Below are 14,512 nucleotides of genomic sequence, written 5' to 3'. Positions count from 1 at the left end.
AAAAAAAAAGTCCAGTTGCCTCTTGAAAAAGCACTTTTGGGACAATTTGATCTTGGAAAAGGAAACAGCAGCCAATTAAAGTGACGCAAATTTTCCAAAAAGCCTAATCTGCCGTCGCTCGAAAGGCAAGAGAGAAAAAAACTCTCCATGCTTGCACACGGGAAACGCTCTCCCCTATTAAAATCTGGAGTGATCAGACTGTCTGTGACTGAACAGGGGAAACTTCCCATTTATAACAGGAAAAAGTGTTTTGGGTTTATAGTAAGAATCCAGGGAGTTTTTCCTACATCGCCTGATACGGGTTTGCCTATTAAGTCTTACAATTCTGAATATGGATGCTGGTAGGTTTTTTTCTAACTCCTTAGGTATGGAGTAATCAATCATTTCAATTTTAAATTATTTTGTGTTTTCCTTAATAAATGTCAGTTACAAAATATTCTAGCCTCTCTATTCTACCAGTAAGATGCTGTGACACATCTAACAGCACATAAAGATGCCATTTACATATAACATGATACCAGTATTTCTCAAACTCAGCATTTTAAAGATTTGTGGACTCCAGATTTCCCACGTTTTGATTATTTAATTAGATATAGAAGGATGCTGGATAGCAATAGCACTTAGACGTGTATATTGCTTCAGTGCTTTACAGCCCTCTAGTCAGCATATTGTGCCGAACAATCTGGGTTCTCATTTTACCATCTCAGAAGGGTGGAAGACTAAGTAAATCTTGAGTCAGTGAGATTCAAACTCCCAGCAATCAGAAGTGGCATTCAGTACTGTGTTCTAACTACTACACCATCACTGCTCATGGTTGTTTTTTCTACATGCTGGGTGTAAGGACCCATGAAAATCAAGCTCCTTTTCAAGGTAGGCCTGCTCTTGCAATCCTCCATGCCCGTAATTAACTGATAACCTCTGGTGCACAATGAGAAATGAGCATTTTTTTTTTTTTTGGCTTTATTAAGCCTCGGTACTTTTAAAGATCATACAGCATGGGGAATTTTGTACGACAACTACAAGTTTAGCAACACATAGTACTGTTAATTCTAAAATACATACACAGTAGATTTCAAAGTCTAGATTTAGAAATACTGTTTAAAATATTAATCTCATTCACGTCTTCTTTTTCCCTCCAGTCTTATTCCTATAATAGTACTTCTGAAGTTTGATGAATTTTCCCTTTCTCCTTTTTGAAGAGGGGGAGGATAAGCGCTTTTTCAGTCACCCTGCTAATCCCAATTTCTCAGATACATGAAAGTTTTGATCAGACCATTAGTTCCTTCAGTATCCTATTCATACTGATTTAGAGATGCCAAAGACTATTTTTATCATGTCTCTAGTAATATTTAGCCCAATCATTCTCTTTGTCAGTTTCTTACTGGCAAATAATGCTGTTGAAGAAGATTGAACCAGAATAGGAATTGAGTAACTCTGCCTTTTCTGTTACTAGTTAACTTCTCAGCAAATTCCTCTTATAAAGGATTTCCTATGAGTCAGCAGTGTGATGAAGTTCCAAAGAAGGCAATGCAATTTTACATGTGTCAACAGAAATTTCCAAATCATGGGAAATAATGGTTTAAAGTGGTTCATAGAGTAGTAATGAACTACTCTATATTGTGATCAGATCTTACCTTAAAGAGTGTCCAGTTCTGGACACTACACTTTAAAAAATTAGAAAAATTGGAACAGTTTCAGAGGAAGACAACATGTTCAATGGACCAGAAATTATGCCATATGAAGAGAGTGAAAGAACTGGGAAATGTTTAACCTTAAAAAACAACTGAGGGAAGAAATGAAGGATGTCAAGATCGGTGTTTTCTCATTCAAGGTATAAAATACAGAATAAGCAATTGTAGAAAGGCAAATTCTAATTGAATGTTAGAAAAAATAATTTCTAACAAAACAGATTGACAGAGAAATTAATTACCCAGTAATTAAGGCCCAATTGGTGGGCTCCGTTTTGTGAAATATATTCAAGTGGCGACTAAAAGCTATCTGTGTGGAACACTTTAATTTGGATTCCTCCTCTGAGCAGGAGACTGGACTTAAGACCCCAAATTATTTTTTCCAGCTCTGTATTATATATGATGCACTAAACATGTGTCTCAATGTATATATGTACTAGTAGGGAATCAAGTATTTATTTAAAAACAAACATAATTAAAGAGTATAAAGTGGAGACAATTATCAGAACATCAGGCTTAACAATTACAATGATACAATGACTTGTGATTTTAGAAAAATTCAATGATTGCGCTGTTTATTTTACAGTAATTGGGATTAGTCTACAAGTTAAGGCAAATATACTAATGCATTTGCTTTTTTTTTCTGAGGTTGTATTATAAAGATTACATAAAGTTTGCTCCAAAATTTCTAGGAAATGTTATTTGAAAAAGTTAAGATGCTTGATAACAATATGTGAAATAACCAATACAATGCTTTACAGTAACATTATACAAACACCTAGTGGCAATATTTAATCGTTTTGAAACCATATGTTTCAAATCAGCTTCAGACATTACAAAGGTAGTAAAATAAGAATGGCAGCAATATTTAACACTAGCTTTAAACAAAAACATAATTCTATTGGCTACTCTCACAAAAGAAAGACTCAGAACATTTGGTTTCTTGGACAATAAGAGTGTACAGTGATTAAATTAACGTGAATATTTCTATGTAGCAAATATATTGTTGCTTCATATAATTTGGAATTATTCTGATACGCTTATGTGTTTTTTGTTTTTTTGGAAAAAAGGAACGTGTTTGTGTATCCTTTGTCACCAAATCCACCCAGTTGTAAATATTAACTCAAAGTCGTAAACTCCAGTGAAAGGCAGCCCTTATTAACAGGATGATAGATTCTAGTTTATGTATCACCATTAAGCACTGCCAGACAGCTCTGCAACAGCTGTAAATTGCCCTGTAGTAATGAAAAAAAAAACACAAAGGTCACTGTTAATTTGTGATTTCCTCCTTTCTCAAAAAGATGCACATCATTATAAGTGAATTGACAAGACTGTATTTTATATAACCCAGTTTCTGAACAAATCATACTGGGATTTAGTAGTTCTGGACTTACATAAACTGCTCTTACAGTTGTTACCCATTACTAACACTGACATGTTCAGCTAAAGTGCAAGTGGAAGCCATTTGATGTTCATTTTTTAAATTGTAATATTCTGTTAGTCTCAAATTGGCACTGAAAGCAATGACAATATATAATAATAAATAAATTCAACACTTATAACTCAATTTACCAATTAAAATGTAAAGATTAAGATGTACAAGACTAAAAACAAATTTACTGCCATCATTTTCTGATTATTCCAATGATTTCAACACATTATTTGATTAGTGTCTGCCAGAATCCCAGAATTCTCACCAATTGTCATATTGTTTTTCAGGAATCGTGATAATTAAAACCCACACAGCAAGAGAATACCCTGGCTGGGGAAGTCTGAGTGTAGTTATTTTTACTTATTAGGCTTGTACGCTGGTTCAATCAAAGTTGACTCTCAGCTTTCAAAGATTGTTTTAAGAAAAGAAACATTAAAAACTTGAAATTTAAAAGCTTAAGTAACTTTAAAAATATAAAACAGATGGCAAAAATGCTGGATTAGAATTTAAGGAAAGTTTTAAATGGATTAAGGGACCAAAAAATTGGAATATTAGGACTTTTGCTAAAGTCCTTTTGAAAAAATGAGTTGAAAACGAAACAGTAATGAAACCTGAGATTACATGAATATAGAAGATGGACCATTAGAGGCAATTAACGTTTCAGGTAAGAAAAAGAAAAGTGAAATCTTCAAAATGAGAAATAAAGATATGACATTTGACACATTTTAAAAGATTTTTTAAGAACTGGGAAAGAAATTTATAACCAATCTGAAAGCAATTATCGCTGTACCTGAAAATGTATTTTTAAGAAGATTATAAAGAAGAAATGAAATATGTGGCAGACAAAACTATGGAAGAATATATGAATAGACAGGTTGAAGAGGGGATACAAATATTAGTTCATAGAGAAATACTGGGTGGGGGAGAGAAATTGAGGGTTATAAGACAGGTATCATAGAATGAAAATACACATGACACAAAGATGAAAAAAGGTGACAAAATGATAAAAAAGGAACTGGGCATGGACTTATTTTTCGATTTACAAAAGGGGTTTATGAAAAAAAATTAAACTAATAACTTGCTCTAAACAAAATAGTTTATCTAAGAGACATAACTTCATCTCTTAGTCCTTTTCACTAAAACATCTATCCAAAGTACCTCACTGCTGCTATGAAAGCCACAACCCCATCTTTCTTTCTTTTTAAATTAAAAAAGTTACTTCTAGTTAATGAGTTGGAAAATGGAAAAAGCACACAAACTTGCAACATATGAAGGATGCAAATATAACTGATGCCAGAGCTTCCATTAATTCCAACACTTGCTGCTTCAATTATAAAAATTGATTCAGAAATAAATATTCTCCTGTGCGCTGCTTGGAGAGTCCAAGCATGGGTTAACACAGCCTAACTGCCCTAGGACTGACTGAGTTTTTTCCTTGACCACGCCCCCTTTGCCTCTGGCAGGTCAGTTTTAAAAACTCAGTCCGCCCGATAGGACTGTTGCAGGGGAGTTCTTCAGTTTTAAACCTTTTGCTTGGACTCCCCACATCAGCATTAAAAGAATTCTTGACCATTTCATTTTGACATCAGCTAAAGCATTTCTTGACAGCTCAGGAGGTCTGATATTCATCATCTGCTGCTTGTAAGCCAAGCGAGGTAGGCTTGAGGCTTGTCCGGCTCCAGCCGGCGAGCGGAATTGCTACGAGAGACAACCAGCTGTTTGGCGCTGGCAGATCTCTTCTATTAAGCCGCGGAAGCCTTTTTCGGACCCTTTCGGCGTCCTAACGGCTTCCAAATTCTGCCAGGCAACAGCGGTGGCCATTTTAAACCTTTCGCGCCCTTTTCTCCACTTCGGAGAGGGTCGCCTTGGTTACTGAGGCTGCGCGCGCAGCGGCGGCCATTTTAGAGCACCAAATTGCCTCAAGATTCAAACGGCAGCAGTTACAGACCTCGCAGTCAGACCTCGTCAGTAGCAGCAGCAACGCTTAGCGACTGAGAGGCCTTGTCCGGGGCTCCGGCAAGGCCGAACGTCTCGAAAACAGCCGTCTAGCATTCCAAGGCAGGGATTTCGCCGGCTGGCTTCCCTTGCCTATTACAGCAACCGCGGACGTTTCGTGGCCGTCTGGCTCGTCCCAGCGGTGCCCTCCAGACCCATCCAGCCTTCCTGTGACTCCTGAACAACAATGGCAGACGAAGGTTTGGAGGTGCAGGCTGGGCCTTCTTCCAAGAGGCCCAGAGTGGAGCCCCCCCCCAAAGGAAACAAGGAAGGGAGAGGCAATCCCAATAGATCCCCTTCCCGAGCCTCAGGGGACTTACCCACCAGTAAGGAGGGAACCCGTAGAGGCCATACCTCACAGGCCCAAAAAGCCAGCAGGTTCCCAGATCAAGAGGAGGCATGGGCAAGGCCTCATTCTCCCCAAGGGAAGGTTCAGGATCAGGACTCTCCCCACCAGGATGGATCACCTCCATCAACTGGGGGGATTTCAAGGGACTCCTCCCCAGATGCCTCCTGGGGCTACCCAGACTCTCCCAGTTCTTCTGTTAGGGAGGAATTGGAACCATATCAGGATATATTTCAGAGGGAGGAAAGGAGAACCTCCAAGGGCTCCAGAGGACACCCAAGAGAGGACAAGGGTCCCGCATTATCAGCTGAGATGAAGGAGATCATAACTAAGGCCATCTCCCAAGGAATAGCTGATGGTCTCAAACAGAAAGAGACTGGTTCTTCTACCACTCCTAAAGCCAGGGCAACCCCTGCCCCTGTAGGAGACCATGCCCCTGCTTCGCCTGGCACCTCTATTGCCACGGAGGACACAGGATTAGAGGAGGGGGAAATAGAGGATTTCGAATTATCGGAGGATGAGGATCTTCCTCCTGATAAACCGGCCTTTACAGGGTTATTCAAACCATCCCTGTTTAAATCCATCCTTCACAAGGCCATAGCAGCCACTGAACTTGGTCCCACTCCCAAGAGTGCCTCGACCACCCCCCCTCCCACTAAGGATCATAAGGAAGGTTTATTCCAGGAACCCTCCCCAACCCAGGAACTGATTCCCGTTCCGGACTTATTCCTGGACGTAGTCCAAAGGCAGTGGGTCCAACCTGGTACCCTGACCAATCCCAGCGGGGGGGACAAATCCCTTTACGCTGTAGCAGACAAAATGGATGAGGTGCTGAAGTTGCCTGAGGTGGATGCCCCGGTGGTCTCTCTAACTTCTACTTCTAATCTTCCAGCAGATTTACTCGAAGGGCTCAAGGCCGAGGACAAACGTTCAGAGAAGGCGTGCCACAAGACGCACCAGGCGGCTGCCTGGGCCATTAGAGCATCCACCTCGGCATCATTCTTCACCAGGGCTTCTCTTCTTTGGCTACGACAACTCAGGTCCAAACCTCCCTCAGCGGGTTCTAGATGGCGGCATGACATCAATAAGATAATAACCGCCGTAGAGTACTCAGCGGATGCCTCCCTTAATGCGGCAAAATTCGCATCTAGGGCTTTGGCATCCAATGTGACATCACGTCGCCTGTTGTGGCTTCGCCACTGGCAGGCTGATATGAAGGCCAAATGGAAGCTTGCTTCCGCCCCATTTAAGGGAGGGCAACTCTTCGGGGAGGCCCTGGAGAAGTTTGTCATTGAAACTAAGGACAAACGTAAAATTCTCCCGGCCACCCTGAAGAAATCTGAATGTAAAGGTTCAGGTTCATTCAGGAGACAGCCCTTTAGAGCGCAGGATAACTCTCAAGCTTCCGGCTCTAATTCTTCTTATCAGAGACCATTTCCCCAGACAGGAGACAGGGGGCAGGACAGAACAAATTACGGGTCCAGAGGAAGGCAGCAACAACAGCATTCCTTTCGGAAGCCATTTCGTGGGGGATCCAATTCCCGACAGTTTCGTAGGGGGAAGTGACCATCACAGGGATCCTCCCATAGGGGGTCGGCTCCAGATATACGCCGACAGGTGGGAGGAGATAACATCAGACACTTGGGTCCTCAACACGATCAGGAGGGGCCTAGTGCTGGAATTTCTATCCTTCCCTCAACAAAAATTTATTCGTTGTCCCACCCCCAAGAATCCCCAAAAGAAAGAGCTCATGCAGAAGGAGATCCTCCATCTGCTCGAAATCAGGGCCATAGAACCCGTTCCCAAGGAACAGGAAAAACGAGGATATTATTCCATCCTCTTTCTAGTCCCAAAGAACTCAGGGGGGTGGAGGGCAATCTTGGATCTAAAGTGCCTAAATCAGCATCTGGCATACAAAAGGTTCAAGATGCAGTCCCTCCACTCCATCCTGGCTTGCACTCGACAGGGGGATCTCCTCACATCAATAGATTTGAAGGAAGCTTACCTCAATGTCCCCATTCACCCTGCCCACAGAAGGTTCCTGAGGTTCCACTACGACGGGAGGCACTATCAATACAGGGCCCTGCCATTCGACCTCTCGTCTGCCCCCAGGACCTTCACCAAGATCTTGGCAGTGGTGGCGGCCCACCTCCGAAATCGACCAATTCGGCTAGAGTGTTATCTAGACAACATAATAATTCATTCTTCCAACCAGAAACAGGCCCGAAGGGACGTTCAGGTGACCATACGCACCCTACATCACGGGTTTTCAGTGAACCTACAGAAGAGTCACCTAGAACCGACCACCCGAATCCAACATCTCGGCACCATAATCGACTCCGTCTCCTGCCAGGTATTTCTGTCTCCAGACAGGATGGCGAACCTTCAGAGCAAACTTCGTCTATGCAAAAGTCCCAGGTCAGTGCCGATTTTACAATTATCCCAGCTCCTGGGCATCATGATCTCCTGCCTAAAGGTAGTTCCCTGGGCACGGCTTCACGCAAGGGAGCTGCAATGGTTCCTTCTGCCAATGCAGAGGTCAAGGGACAGCAACTCGCTACGGCGCGTGAAACTAACGCCAAAAGTACTTCGCTCCTTGAGTTGGTGGAGCACAGCGGCGGTCAGGAAGGGGTGCCTCTTCAAGGAGCCCGAAAGGCTGGTTGTAACAACAGATGCCAGCCTACAGGGATGGGGAGCGCACTGCCAGGGACATCTTGCGCAGGGCAAATGGACACAGAGGGAGGCGGCCCACAGCATAAACTGGCTAGAACTGAGGGCCGCCCGTCTCGCTCTACGTCATTTTGCATCTCAGATTGTGGGTCATCATGTACTGTTGTTAACAGACAATGTTGCCACAAAGGCCCACATCAACAGGCAGGGAGGCACGCACTCCAAAAATCTCATGCAGGAGGCGGAACTGTTGGGCAGATGGGCGGAGCGACATCTGGCGTCCATAACAGCGGACCACATATCGGGGACGAGCAACCAAGAGGCGGATTGGCTGAGTCGGCAGACGATAGACCACTCAGAATGGCGGCTGCATCCGGACATCTTCTCTCAGATCGTGGAGAAGTTCGGCAAACCGCAAGTAGACCTGTTTGCAACCAACACCAACACACATCTGCCCCGCTTCTTCACTCGATACCACTCGCCCTTAGCGGAGGGGACGGACGCGCTGAGGAGCACTTGGCCCTCAGGACTCCTGTACGCGTTTCCGCCGCTTCCTCTCATACCTCAAGTAGTGGCCAAATTACTTTCAGAAAGGGCCGAACTAATCCTAGTGGCTCCTCACTGGCCCAGGAGGTCTTGGTACACGGACCTTGTCAGCCTCTCCATCCAGAGGCCGTGGAGGATTCCGCAGGAGCAGATCTCCCTCAGCCAAGGTCACATCAAGCATCCAGATCCCCAGTGGCTACAACTAGCCGTCTGGCGCTTGAGGGGGAACTCCTGAGGAAACAGAGGTTCTCAGACAAGGTCATCAAAACTATTCAACCGTCCAGGAGACCTTCCACCACTAGAATATACGAATACACGTGGAACGCCTTTTCTTCTTGGTGTCAGGAGAAGGGTGTGCAGGACACTTCGGCTTCAGTGCCAAATTTGCTGGAATTTCTCCAAGAGGGTTTGGACAGGGGCCTTGCGCCCAACACGCTCAAGAGGCAGGTGGCGGCTCTATCCACCATTCTTACCTGTAAATCCTCTCGATCCCTGAGTCAACACCCACAAGTAAAGAGCTTCCTCAAGGGGGCGATGAACATCTCCCCTCAGGTGGTTCATCGATATCCCTCCTGGGATTTACCATATGTCTTGAAGGCTTTGACGGGGGCCCCTTCGAACCTCTCAGGAAGGCAAGCCTCCATCATCTGACTATTAAGACGGCCTTCCTCATAGCTATAACATCGGCTCGCAGAATATCTGAATTGGCTGCGCTATCTGTGAGGGAGGACCTTTGCATTATTCATAATGACAGAATCATATTGAGACTTGATCCATCCTTTATACCTAAGATGAATACTCAATTCCATAGAGCCCAGGAAGTGATCCTTCCTAATTTTTGTCCAAATCCAGTGCATCAAAAGGAAAAAATCTGGCATAAACTAGATGTACGAAGGACAGTCAAAATTTACATTAAACGATCAAAGGAGTTTCGGCGTTCCGAATCCCTTTTTGTTTCCTTTCACCCTGGGTCCCTTGGTCGCAAGGTTTCGTCCCACACAATCGGACGCTGGCTGAGGGCTTGCATCAAGCTTGCCTATGAAGCGCAAGGCAGAACTGCACCACGTAGAGTAACGGCACACTCAACTAGGAGCGCTGCAACTTCAGCTGCATGGGCGACCCAGGCGTCTATTATAGACATTTGCAGAGCGGCCACGTGGGCCTCGCCCACGGCATTCATCAAGAACTATAAAATTGACACCTTTGCCTCTGCAGAAGCCTCCTTCGGAAGACGTATATTACAAAGAGTTGTGGAGGCTACGAAGGACACTGACTCGACCCGCCCTGGGACACAATAGCTTGGGTATGTCCCATGCTTGGACTCTCCAAGCAGCGCACAGGAGAAAGACCGTTGGCTTACCTGAACGGTCGTTCTCTGGGCGCTGCGGGAGAGTCCAACCCCGCCCAGGGTTTGAGAAACCAGAACTAAGGCCTTACAGGAACTGGTTGAGGGCGTCCTATTGAAATTTTCGTTTTTAAAACTGACCTGCCAGAGGCAAAGGGGGCGTGGTCAAGGAAAAAACTCAGTCAGTCCTAGGGCAGTTAGGCTGTGTTAACCCATGCTTGGACTCTCCCCCAGCGTCCAGAGAACGACCGTTCAGGTAAGCCAACGGTCTTTCTATATTAGAGGTAACCCTGAAATGTTAATTCAAATTGAGATTGCTCATCCTTTGTCTTAAAAGGCTATAAACTATGTATCACACATATTTAATTTTCATCTCAAATTTTAAATTAAGACATATTGTGTATTGTTTTGGCTTCTAAATTGCACAATATTTAAATTACAAGGAAAAAAAACCACAATAACCTTAGCATGTTTCAGTTCCAATTCCGCCAGTTCTACTAGATTCTTCCGGAATGCAGCAACTCTTCTAGTTTTAAAATCTATAAGTTCTGTGGGAAATGAAAAGATTTGGCATTTCAGTCATAAAAATGTAATATTTAAGAGAATTAAGAGAAACACAAAGTTTAATCCAGCAGCTCTTTTATAAGCTTGATATATCAAGTCCAACAATATTAGATCTAACAGCATTAAATCTAGCCAAGTAATTTTATATACTGTATTTTTGGACTATAAGACGCACTGGTGTTAGAAGACACACCAAGATTTCAAAGAGGTAGTTAAGAAAAAAAAAAATTTGCCTTCCCTCAGACCCCAGCAGCACTGCAGGCTTCAGCAGGGCTGGGGTAAGGCAAAAACACCCCTGTTTTTGCCTTGCCCCAGTCTAGCTGAAGCCTGCTGGGGGCTGAGGGAAGGCAAAAAAGGCCCAGTTTTTGTGAAAAACACCCTGTTTTTCGCAAAAATGGAATGCGGGGGCGGGGCTTCGGGAGGCCAAAAATGGCTCTATTCGGTGTATAAGATGCACCAACATTTCCACGCTCTTTTAGGAGGGGGGGGAAGGTGTGTCTTATACTCTGAAAAATACAGTAATAAAATCATAAAGTCATCATATTTTGTGTAACAGATAAAAAAACTTCTAACAATATTACAATCCATAATCTTCATCATATTTGGACACTCTAGGATAAAAACTTACTTTTATTTTATTGGTTTAGATTTTCTAGTTACAATTGCCTAGCAGTCTTCTATCCTACTGAGAAGGAACTCAGATAGTAGGGTGAGTTTTTGACAGGTAATCTGGTTAAACATTCAGTGACCCTAAATTGATTTAATTACCATTCTAAGCGCTTTAATTTTGTTAAACCTATCAATCAGCATTACAATTTCTGATTACAAGGATAATTTAACAAATGTATAAGAAAAGCATTTTCTTATAGGAATACGGACTAGTGAAGAATACTTATTTTTCAGGTATTAAGTGCATTAAAAAAACAATTTCCATATCTTATAAAATCTTAAATGTTAACAAAGTATAAGCTTTTGTGGATTTCAGTCCATTTCATGATATGCTGCTACTAGTACCTACAGAAGTATTGGATGGCAAGGAGGCTGGGAGTAAGGGGAAATGTAATCAATATTAGAAGTAAATCAAATGCAATAGAGATATTTCATTATTATCGCTCCTTACCACTGTCCATATTGCCTGCATTTCATTTCCTCTGAATTCTTAGAAATTCACCACTCCTCAAAATGTAAATGCACATACTCGGGCCTCGACTTAAATTGATCACTTACTGACCATTCAAACCATGGCCGACCCTTCCCCCAAAAACTATTTAGATCTGGTTCCAGAGTTCTGCTGCCCTGCCCCTCCGGTCACATGACTGCACTTTGGTGCTTGGCAACTAGCCCACATCTACAGGCATTTGCAGTATTCTATAGTTACATGACCACAATTTATTTTTTTGCCAGAAATTGGTATTTACTTTCAGTATGCTTAACCATTGGGTCCACTTAACCACCGCTGTATTTGCTATATGATCACCAGATTCGCTTAATGACCACCATAAAAACTGTTATAAAATCAGGTCAGTCACGTAATGACCCACTTTATGATCATCCTGATTTACAACAATAATTGTCAGGCTCAATTATGGCCATAAGTCAAGGACTACCTGCATATTCTTGTATTTCAAAAGATTGAAAAGTCTGATGGGAGTGTACTGTAGTCCACAATGCATTACACCATAATTAACTTATTAACCTTAAGGTGCCATAGGATTTACTCTTCTGGAAATTAATGCATTGTAAAATTTGACAATTTCCAAAACTAGTTCGGTACCTTGTTTTGCTGATTCAGATATTTTTTCAAATTTATGACAGCAAAGCTGCTGAGTATTTTCAGCTTGCAGTACATCTTTATTCTTTGCTCTTGCTTTGTCCAGTGCCTTGTTAGCATTTTCATAATCCACCAATGACCTTGATCTCCTATACAGAAGGTCCTGTAATAAATAAAAAAGGAATAAAATCCAATTGTGTGTATTAACTTGGCAAATAATACTTTAAAGGAAGATCCAATGTTACTCAAATAGTATTTTTACTCTATTATTAAGATAGTCATTTTACAAAACCAAACAATTTTTTCCTACCATAAAAATAAAAGCTCGTTTCTTTAAGGGGAACTATATCAGAAAACAAGTAACTACTAAAGTAACCAACTTAATCAATCATCCTGTCTTTTTAAAAAAGTAACTATAGCACAAGAATACTTATGTTTCCATTATGCTTGTTTCATTTCCCCATCCTCACAGAAACCCAAACTGAAAGGACCATATGTTATGAGTTTTTAGCAAATGTGGCTTAGTACAAACCAGTGATTGGGAGCATCTAAACACTATTTTAGCACATCAAATATTAGTTCCATTGAATTCTACTTTCTGAATATTTTCAGGCTGTTATTCTGTTACATTAAATTTACAATATACTTTTGCAACCAGAAACTCAGTTTACCTTTGCAGCTTGTGATTCTCTTAGGTAGTATTTTAGAAGATCTGAGAGTTTAAGATCCTCATCAGCAGATACACGGGCCTCTACTTTCTAAACAAGAAAAGCAAATCAGAGGTAATATTTTAGGTAGTGCAAACCATCTCGATTTATAGTGTCCCATTTGCATGCTCCTACTTTATTTATTAAAAGCAGATATTTACAGAAAGCTATTGTCTACATCTTAAAATGTCTGATCACTGCAACTTAAACAGTATATAGTAGAGCTAAAGAAGCTTCAGAGGAGGCAACTAAGGTGAGCAAGGAGTTTCCCTATCAGAAAGATTGTGACATTTAGGGCTTTTTAATCTAGGAGAATCTAGAGTTGAATAAAAGGAGACATGATTGAGGGGTATAACATTATGCATGGTGAGGGTAAAGTGGACAGGCTATTTCCTAAAATACTGAGAGTGGTGATCCCATGGATATTCCTCTGATCAAACTGAAAGTAGGTACTACTTTGTAGAAGTTTATGGTCTTTATTTTATTTGTATTTGTCCTTACAGTCTGTGGTTTTTTGTTGGTTAATTAAGTAATGTTTTTAGAGGTTTGGACAGGAGGCCAAAATTGAAATTTTGCAATCATTCATAATACATACCCTTGTTTTATCAAACAATTCAGATACTTTCAGGAAAAATCTGTAAATGAAAAGTAAATATAGTAAATAGTTTTCTGGTCATAATTTTGTTTGTAATGTATGGTGGAGATCATGCCATTTTAATAATTGCCTGGTGAATCACATTATCAACGGTACAGAAACTACTGAATCATATTAACTTTCAATAGTTATCAAAGTAACTTCCTTAATGTTTACTATAGTTATCCCTTTCCCAAATCTTCAAGATGGCATACACTGTTATTTAACTGCCCCAATTTTCTTTAAGATAGCTCTAAATAATAGGCAGAAACCATCCAATATGAGCCAATGTCATCCAGTGCACTTTATAATTTGAAGACCGTGGTCCCTTTAAGACTGCTGGAAAATCCAAGTCATCTTTGACAAACTTCAAATAGGCAGCAATGTGCCATCTAGACAACAGTGCTTTTCATCCTACCATGCACACATCTCAAGTTCAGTGTATTCTTTAGAATCGAATCAGGAATATTGACATCAAACGATGTAAGCATGGCCTGCAGATCTTTTACTGTTTGCTCTGGGGTCTTTTCAATCTCCTAAAGAATCACGTATCTTCGGATGCCATGGTTGTTGCCTCATGAGCATTAACAATCTTTTTCTGAAGCTCCTCAAAAAGCTTTTACTGGGGGGCAGAATTCATTTCTGTAAAACCTTTCTGAAGAACAGACTCTAAGATGATAACCATGTAAATCATACAAGGCTATGTAAAATGTTTAAATAACTGAACAAAGAAAGATTTTTTAAAAAACGGAACCTCACATTTCACTGGACCACCTGGCTAAGTTTACTGTATTAAGATTATTGCATACATACT

The 14,512-nt window shown here is 41.5% G+C and overlaps 1 protein-coding gene across 1 annotated transcript in view; it reads right to left on the bottom strand.

The window, feature by feature from the left end:
• Positions 1–2,120: 2,120 nt before the first annotated feature.
• SNX6 (sorting nexin 6) overlaps positions 2,121–14,512 on the bottom strand; it is a 28,287-nt gene continuing 15,895 nt past the window's right edge. The window contains exons 10-14 of the mRNA XM_081934164.1: positions 13,660–13,699; positions 13,029–13,115; positions 12,361–12,520; positions 10,485–10,570; positions 2,121–2,923 (exon numbers count right to left, since the gene is read on the bottom strand). Coding sequence (XP_081790290.1) covers positions 2,870–2,923; positions 10,485–10,570; positions 12,361–12,520; positions 13,029–13,115; positions 13,660–13,699 — 427 coding nt within the window. The 3' untranslated portion in view covers positions 2,121–2,869. The remainder of the gene's footprint in view (positions 2,924–10,484; positions 10,571–12,360; positions 12,521–13,028; positions 13,116–13,659; positions 13,700–14,512) is intronic.

The sequence above is a fragment of the Natrix helvetica genome (assembly GCF_964273705.1).
Source record: "Natrix helvetica genome assembly, chromosome: 1".
NCBI lineage: Eukaryota > Metazoa > Chordata > Lepidosauria > Squamata > Natricidae > Natrix > Natrix helvetica.
This window is presented reverse-complemented; position numbering and strand designations above follow the sequence as displayed.